The 9,231-nt window shown below is 34.5% G+C and overlaps 1 protein-coding gene across 1 annotated transcript; it reads left to right on the top strand.

Annotated features, from left to right (window-relative positions):
• Positions 1 to 1,400: 1,400 nt before the first annotated feature.
• On the top strand, positions 1,401 to 7,875 carry LOC108219228 (uncharacterized). Its single transcript, XM_017392557.1, has 13 exons — positions 1,401 to 1,499; positions 2,454 to 2,515; positions 2,624 to 2,711; positions 2,796 to 2,857; positions 2,944 to 3,040; positions 3,187 to 3,873; positions 4,824 to 5,492; positions 5,698 to 5,847; positions 5,934 to 6,038; positions 6,144 to 6,227; positions 7,333 to 7,468; positions 7,546 to 7,591; positions 7,731 to 7,875. Exons 1-13 carry the CDS (start codon positions 1,401 to 1,403, stop codon positions 7,873 to 7,875), a joined length of 2,430 nt encoding a protein of 809 aa, XP_017248046.1.
• The last annotated feature ends 1,356 nt before the right edge of the window (positions 7,876 to 9,231 follow it).

Raw genomic sequence — 9,231 nt, 5'->3', positions numbered from 1 at the left:
ATATATCTCATATGTGCTCGAATATATACTAGCTTGAAGTCTTCGAGTAACCAGCTCGGGGTGGATTCCTAGGATAACTATGAAAGGAAGGCGGATTTATCCTAAACTAGAGGGGATAAGAGCTTATCTCTTGGCAACACTTATCAAGAACTACATAGGCTTGATCCCTATAAATAAAATATGTAGGCACCTTGCAAAAGGATTTCGGATTCACAAGTTCTACACTCTAAAGAGAGGCGTGTGTAACCTTAGTGACATTTTCTTCGGGCATTAGAAGGCCGGAATTCCTTTATTCCGGCCTCTTTGTTCGGTATTTTACAATCTGAGTCCTTAAACACAACCATTTCTCCGAATTTCTTGCAAACGGTAGCCCTGTCAAGCTATCCGTGATTTATGTATTCATAACAAATTAATATCTCATAATTGTGGCATATAATTCTAGGGGTGGTGTATTAATTCCTCTCATAACAGTATTTTATCCTTTTTTTAAAATTTAAAATTTGAATATTTAATTTAACTAAAAATTAAGAATTAAAAAAATGTAATATTTTTTATTATGAGTTATACATATATAATTTTGATAATGATATTTGTTATACATATAATAGCTAATATTTTTGTGATATATAAATTTATGTTATTTTGACTTTATAAGGAAAACAAATCTATAATATATGATATACTAATGATCTATAATTTTAGAATAATATTAAATTGATTCCTATTAGTGATCCGATTAATCTTTCCGATTAATCCCCGATAATCTGATTAATCTCTAGACGATACCTTCACCGACTAAGTCCGATTACCGTATTTTACGACACTACTTTAAAGAGGTGGAGATGTTATAATTAAGCATGGAGTTATCATTTCTCTCTATTTAATACATACAATTTGTTTTTAACTGGAAAGAAAATAAAATTCATCACATGTTTATCTTTTTCAAGTTTCCCAGGTTTTCCAAAAATAAAAATATATGTATATAGTTTATAGTTTATACAGCTCCCCAACCGTTAAAACCACCAAAATTCCCTCTTGGCCCTTCTCTGCCAAAACCATTTTGTTTCTTCATTTCGTAGCTATCTTTCTCTATACAATTTTACAGCTTTGCCATTTACATTAATCTCTGCAACTAGCTTTAAACTCCATTTGTCCAACTTAAAAGCTAATAAAAAATATTACCAAATTCTGCATTCAACATTCAGGTTGCATGCATGGTAGGCGAGAACTTATTTGTTTATGTTTCTGATGAATGTTTCCTTTAGCAGGTACCCATGTTTTGCAGATTCTTGAAATATAAGCTCATATCATTTGGTTTTTTATGCTTATGTGATTTACCCTCAACCCCTTCTGAATATTCGACTCTCTGATTAAGGTAGCAAGGAAGAAATCAAGAAAAAATGTCGTACTGGAGGAGGGAAGAAAAAGCAATCGAAAGGATTCTTCGAGTTCTTATGAAACTTCCGGAGAATAGAAGATGTATTAATTGTAACCATTTGGTAAGGCTCGATTTTCATTTTTGAATATGTCTTTTTTTCCTCTTTCATTAACATGTATCAATCTTGAATGCATTATTGGTATGTTCTTTTTTCTGAAGTAAAATGTGTTGCAATGGTTGAAAGTATATAGACATTTAGAGGTTTCAGGTTTTATCTTTAAGTGAAAAGAGTCCAAGCTTTTCTCAGATTTACAAGCCCAAATTTTTGCCAAATATCCCCTCTAGGTACTAGCTACTATTTTACGACATCAAAGTCGTAAAAATTAAGGGTTAAATATCAAAATGGTCACTGAAGTGGAGGTCATATATCACTTCGCTCACTGATCTTAACGGGGTCTCATTTCAATAAAGTCACTATATATATCAATCAAGTACTTGCAAATTTTAGTTAAAGGAGTAAAAGTATTATTTATAGAGTTTGATACATTATTTTTAAATTCGACCACAACCCAGTAAAAAGTTATGACTTCTAGTATTTATGACAATATATTTAGATTTATAAAGTTTATTTACTATTTATATTTTATTATATAATTATTATTTTTGTTTTAATTAAAAATAAATAGTAAAAAAAATTGATAAAATCTAAATATATTGTTATAAATACTAGAAGTCATAACTTTTTACTGGGTTGTGGTCGTATTTAAAAATAATGTGTCAAACTCTATAAATAATACTTTTACTCCTTTAACTAAAATTTGCAAGTACTTGATTGATATATATAGTGACTTTAATGATTGAAATGAGACCCCGTTAAGATCAGTGAGCGAAATGATATATGACCTCCACTTCAGTGACCACTTTGATATTTAACCCTAAAAATTAAAAGCTTAGCCTGACAAGATGATATCTATTAGGATGGAAATGGGTTCTTGCTTCATTATGTGCTTGCTGGATAGATATACAACACTCTTTTCTAAGGAATTTATATCAAATGGCAATCATAATCTTTCAGGGGCCGCGGTATGTGTGCACAAGTTTTTCGACATTTGTTTGCACAGTCTGCAGTGGAGTACAGTAAGTCATTGCTTTCAATTCTCATGGTCTATGTCCCTGCTTCTAATCATCTGTAGCATTGGATCATCTCTGCATGACCTAACTGATTAGTTGCTCAACTGATGTCAGTCGGGAGTTCGGTCATCGAGTTAAATCTGTGTCGATGGCTCACTTTAATCATGAGGAGGTCCTTGCTCTGCAAGATGGTGGAAATGAGGTATTCATGCATGCTCATTCATAACTTCAATGCCCTTTCTAGCTTTAATCTAACAACATGTCCATATGATTTTACACAACATAGCGAGCTAGAGAAATCTACCTCGAAGGGTGGGATCCAGAACGTAATACTCATCCAGATGGCAGGTAGTTACTAAAATATGCTGTATACTAATACATATTCACAGTTGATAAAAATGAATCTAATGCATAAAACTTTATTTTATCTCCAGTGATATTGATAGAATTCGAGATTTCATCAAGCACGTCTACGTAGATAAAAGGTATACTAGAGAGAGGAGGCCTCACACTGATGCAGCCCGAAAATCAGTAAGCTTTCAACAATCATTACACGGCTTTGCTGCCTCCGGGTTGATTTTGCCAAACTGAAATAAGTGTGGTAGTTGGTGCCTGTCATAGTAAATTTAGTCATGTTATATTTATCATCATGATTAAGGCTAATTCTCGTACTACAGGGTGACGGGGATAACTTCCATAAGCGGTATTCCATTGAGAAGCCTGGTCTGAGTTTAAGGGAGGAGTTTTATGAGAGGCGATATCATGAAAGATCACGTCCAACTGGAAGGAGTGAGAAGAACTACAGAGAGTATACTGATGGCAGAAGTAAGAGAAATCATATAGATGACAAAGATTATTGGGATCATTTTGAGGGCAGTAGTCCACGCAGCATATATGAGAGATTTGGAGGTCATAGGAGGCATTCGTCTACTCGTTTTGAGATAGTTGATAACAGGATTCGAGATGATAGATATGAAAGACGACAATCAGAAAGCCTAAAGATATCTAGTACGGATACTCATGTGTCAGAAGAACCTCAAACAAGAGATGATAGATACGAAACACGACGATCAGAAAGCCTAAAGATATCTAGAACTGATACTCATGTGTCAGAAGAACCTCAAACAAGCGATGATAGATATGAAACACAACGATCAGAAAGCTTAAAGATATCTAATGTGGACACCAGTATGTCACCAGAACCTCAAAGGAGAGAAGAGAAGGTAGAGCCTATGGAATTAGAACCACAAAAGATACGGAAGAAGCCGAACCCTCCAGTGTTACGCCCTCTTAGAGATATTATGCTTCAGATGAATCCAACTATAAAATCCAGTGATCATGCTAATGCCGCCGCCTCTCATCAGGTAAGACCCTGTACCTATCAATGTAGTAATGGTAGTATACAGTATTTTTACCAAAAACGAAAGACCAGGTAGTCTGTGTTGCATATAACTATTACCGGATGAAACTAATGTACAATTTAGTTTGGAAATTGTGTCTGATTTTCAGCTGAGATTTTGTCCGTACTCGATAACCGAGGTCTGTGATATGAGTTATCTAAAATAAACTGGTGATAAATGTACTTATACTTTGATGATTATTTGTCTAGTTCCATAATTTCCATTTGAACCAATCAGCACGAAAACCAATCAGCACTGAACCAAAAACAGAGAAACTGGAAAAAAAATATGATAAGATAAGCTTAAATGGTGTTCTCTAACAGGATCTCCAGTTTCTACTTTCATTTCTACTTCCATTTCCTTGAGCTCTTTTTTAGGTTATATAACGTAGTATTTCTATGCCTTAGGTTTAAGTATGTGAGGCAGAAGTCTGATGATTCAAACCAAATAACTTTCACCATGAGGAGGGAGGAAGGATTCTTGCCACTAGACTATCAATGAATCCTCGTTAAAACAACACTTTTAATCCTATCATATAAGTGTGCGATTTGAGTTTAAGAATGTGATTCCTAACATGTAGTATCTTACACCCCCTAAAACTTACTAGTACACCGAGGTGGGTATATAGTTTTTTTTGTTTTTTCAAAATAACATTTACTATTTCATGTATTGAAATTCAAGAACTCATGGTGGACTTAACCTCAAAACTTCGGAATCTTCAGTTTAGTTTTCTTGTCCTTCTGATAAGAAGCCTGTTGGTGAACTTCCAAATCTACAGTTCGATTTTATTTTAATTAACTATAGTAGAAGTCTACATATAATTTGTATAATCCGTGCCTATTTTTCTTACAGAATTTAGTATATTGAAATGGTTCAGCATAAACTGTTTATGTGTTTGATGTATCTTGCTGCAGAAAACAGCATTCTCTGAGATTCATGATTCTGCTGATGTGAAGGAAAATGAAAAGAAAGAAGAAAGTGAAAGTCGTTTAATTGATATTAAAAATAACCTTGAATCTCATGATACTTCCGCTAACACACAAACAGAAAGAGGTTCCACCATTCAATCTTCAACAGAACAGAAGACTTCTAATCCTCCAAGTATAAACTCTGTGGAATATCTGTTATTAGAATTATCAGTGGGGAATGCATCCAAAAATCCAATAACTGATACAGCTTCATCAGCTGCACCTAATGCTTCATCAGATGCACCTAATATTTCATCATCCTCACCTGTAGCATCTTTAACCGAGCCTGTTACTTCATCGAACTTACCTACATCTTCACCAACAGAACTTGTAGGCCCGCCAATTGCACCTGTCACTGTATCCGATGTTGCAGCTAATAATGAAAGTGCATCAATGTCAAAGACGTCACCAACTCTCCTTGATGAGATTCCTGTAGTATCTTTGTCAATAGGGAATGCACAAACCCATCCAATTATTTTTGCTGATTCAGTGTCACGGGTGGCTGAAGAGGAAAATGTTCAAACACCGCAGCATCAACCTTCTACATCCCCTGCTGAAAGTAATAGCTCTACTGGTCCACAGGGTGTTCGAACGCTTGAAGCTTTATTTGATCAGGTGAAAGACATTATCATATCATTTAGACTCAATGTTAGGGGAACCTTACTTTTTTATGGAACCAATTCTGAAAACTTGAGTTTAACATATTGCCTTTGTTAATTATTAACGAAAAGCTTATGTAAATTGTTAAGACATCAAGTTACCTGCCATGTTGTTCTTGTTTTTAATTTATAAGCAATTATGATGATGTAAATGCCTGCAGAACTGGCCTTCATCACTAGCACCAGCTACTCAAGAAGCTCCAGGTAATGCATCAACTGACCAATCATCTCAGGCCGTCTCCAAAGAATCTCAAACTACTAAATCACATGAAAATGGATCAAAATCTTCCGGAAGAAAAGAGCTCCCACCAGTAACTAACAACATGACTTGTATTTCTTTTGTGTTTGCTCTTTCATTCCTATTTACTTTTTCCAATTGTTTTAAAAATTACTTTAGGAACTTTTCACATTCAGCCATCCCACATATCCTTCACCAATGAATAATTGGCAGTGTCATCCACCTCATGGAATGGGATATGGCATGCAATATGCTCCTTCACCGGTATGGCATATAACCTGGAACACATGTGAACAAGTTTCTATATCCGCAGACTATTTCTTGATGAAAAAATGTATGTCTCTCTTCTTTATTATTTATTTTTACCAGAATGTGGCTGCTTTTCCCAGTTCTGCAAAATCAAGAAATCCTTTTGATGTCGAAGATGACCCCAGAACAATTCAAAGTGCAATGGTATGTGCACCAACTACATTCATTTATTTTCACTCACATTAAGTGCCAACACTATTCACTTCTAGTAGCTGCATTGTCCTCTAAGTTGTTGCATGCCTTAATAAAGTGGGAAATTTCCAACTGTTTTATAAGTCATAGTAATTCATGGAGACTGCATCCTTGACTCTTGAGCCGATAATCGTCTAATAGTTGGCTCAGATTCAAAGGTTTCACTCACTTGGATGGAATGAAATGAAATTTGTACTTTAATTTGGGCAAGATTAGAGAAAATATCTATAATTTTCATTTCTTCAATAATTCAATTCAAATTATTTGAACTAGAAATACGACCCTTTGGATGGAATGCTCATTCCACTTCTTCATCATGCTTCCCTAGAATCTTCATCGCATGAAATTTATGTTCACTCATATTTAGTCATTATTGTCCCTTACTTTCTTTTTTTCTATAAAACATTTTCATAATTTTTCTATTCCAATCTTTTCTCATTCCATTCCATCTAAGCGAAAGCAATCTACTAATGTGTTTGGTTCGGGAGATGGAATGAAATGACTAAAAATGAATGAATATAGTAGAGGTAGGAGGAAAGTTTTGAAAAAAATTGAGTGAGTGCAAAATTGTTATAATAAGATTTGAAAAGAAGATGAGTTTACGAAATAATAGAGTATTCCTTCGCAAACTGGAAGTTTGATCCCTAGTATAGAGTGTAAAGAATGGAATTGAGGAACGAATGAAATTTATAAACATTTTCCCATCACATAGTTCAAATTTCATTTCATTCCTTCCATATTCATTCATATTCATTCATCCCAAAATGCCAAAATGTCAGTTCCCCACGGCTTCTTAAAAGAGTATGCACTTAAACTGCAGTTTATCATGTAAAATGTGAACATACTGTAGTTATGCGAAAACCACAAAAAAATAAAATTGAAGTGGGAATCTTTTTAAACTGAATACTTCAGATAGAAACTTACATTAATAGTTCATCAGAAGCTTTAAAAGAACAAGTGCTCTTCTCTGTGCTTCTCTGCAATATTTTTCTTTATGCAGCCAAATTAATCTTTCAAATGATATTATTAAACCTAAAGCTCTTAACCTTTGAAACAGTTACCCTTGATAGCATCCGTTCCCGGAGCACTTGCGCGGATGCCACCTCATGCAGGAATGCAGCCTCGGCCTTTACCTTTTGCATCTGGAATGCCTCCAGAATATTCACCTTCTTATGAGATGTACATGCCTCCAGGTGTATATTTCTTCAAAATATCTGAATATTTGAATCACTAACAATTCTCTTTCTCATCTTTTATTTATTACTTTTAGGAGGATACATGGGGCAACAACTGCCTAACCATAGCTCAACCCAAAGGTATCAACTGTGCTGTAATATATATTTTTGATTATACAATTTCCAGATTACCAGATAATAGCATTATTAGTGTCCTACTAAACAAATCACATCTTTTTTCAAATGCAAATTTTCAGTAACATTTTGGTTGTGTTTATAGACCACAAGGAACTGGTAGCTTTGGTGCTGCCTCTGCTTTCGCCTCATTTAACCCAACTCTGCACATCCCCGGCGGGTTTTCAAGTAACCCAGCCCTAGAGACTATGAACTCCTTCCCATCTGCCGGTAGGAACCCGTTCGCGTAGTGCAATTTGATAGAAGATTGATTGTTTGAAACTCTGAATACCGCATATAGCAAGGTTATGCACAGTCTGCCGTGTAATTTCATGCATCGCCTATACGACTGCTCAGAATGATCATGCATGTTTTTCGGGATCTAATTCTCAAGGGTGAAGAATTGATGATCGTCTTAATTTATGTGAAGTGAGCATGTTTTGCTGGGGTCTAATGCTCAAGTCTGAAGATTATTACAAAAAATTAAAGATACTTGAATTATGATATATACAGTTGTTAGCTCATGTGTATAACTTTTCTTGTGTTTTTGAAGCATTCTTACACAAACTCGCTTCTATATTTACCAATTTCAGCATTGAATATATTGAAAGAAACTTGATAAATCAGCTCTGGTATCTAATTGTATAACGGACGTTAACAAAATTCCAACTCTAGACATTCGTATTGCAGCCTATTATATCTTGCCATACATCTGTTCATAAATATTAAAATCCATAATACAAGGTATTATTACAAAAACAAAAACAACAGATGGAAACAAACTCAATTGTTTTAATTTGCCAACAGATAAATGACCAAGCCTAGCATGAAAATTATTTACATTGGGAACAGTAGAAGTAGCAAAAAATGAATCGAAACTTTTGTATCAATAGGAGAGAAACTAAACACATGATTAGGTTTGCAAGTAAATCTGTACAATCTAGCAGTTCCTGAACCAACAGCCTGAATTGTATTATTCAAAGGGTCCTGATATAAGCAATGATTCTGATCAAACTTTGCAATCAAATTATTTTGATCAAGCAATTATCCAACAGATAAGAGATTGTGCTTAAAATCTGGAAAATACAAATCATTTTTAAGAGCAATTGTTGGAGTTAACAAAACAGTTCCAGTTTTAGCAACAGATTTGACAGTATCATCAGGAAGGCAAATAGTAATTGGAGAATGAGCATCATATATGTGTGTGAATAAAGATGAATTATATGCCATGTGATAACTAGCTCTTGTGTCTATAATCCAAGATCCATTAGAATTATATAAGTCAATAGAATCAACTTTAAAAGCTGAAACTATACCTGCAAAATTGACAGAAGAGTGTTGGCGATTTTCAGAAAAAGGAGATAGAGGTTGCTTGTTAGGTCCGGATACGATTGTAGAGGGGGGGTTGAATACAATCGTCCAAAATTCGCGCGGAAATAATCTGAATTGAATTGAACTTGGAAATCAGATTAATATTAATTAATGAAACAAGGTTCAAGTTGAATAATTGAAAGGTATATGTTCAGCCTATTTGTATTTAAAGAGGTGACAACTCAACTCAGATAAGAAAGGGAAGTAAGTAGAAAGTATTGCTGATCGGAATCTGT

This window comes from Daucus carota, chromosome 1, assembly GCF_001625215.2.
Source record: "Daucus carota subsp. sativus chromosome 1, DH1 v3.0, whole genome shotgun sequence".
In the NCBI taxonomy this organism is placed as follows: Eukaryota; Viridiplantae; Streptophyta; class Magnoliopsida; order Apiales; family Apiaceae; genus Daucus; species Daucus carota.
Note: the sequence above shows the minus strand (reverse complement) of the source record. Positions and strands in the feature narration are given on the sequence as shown.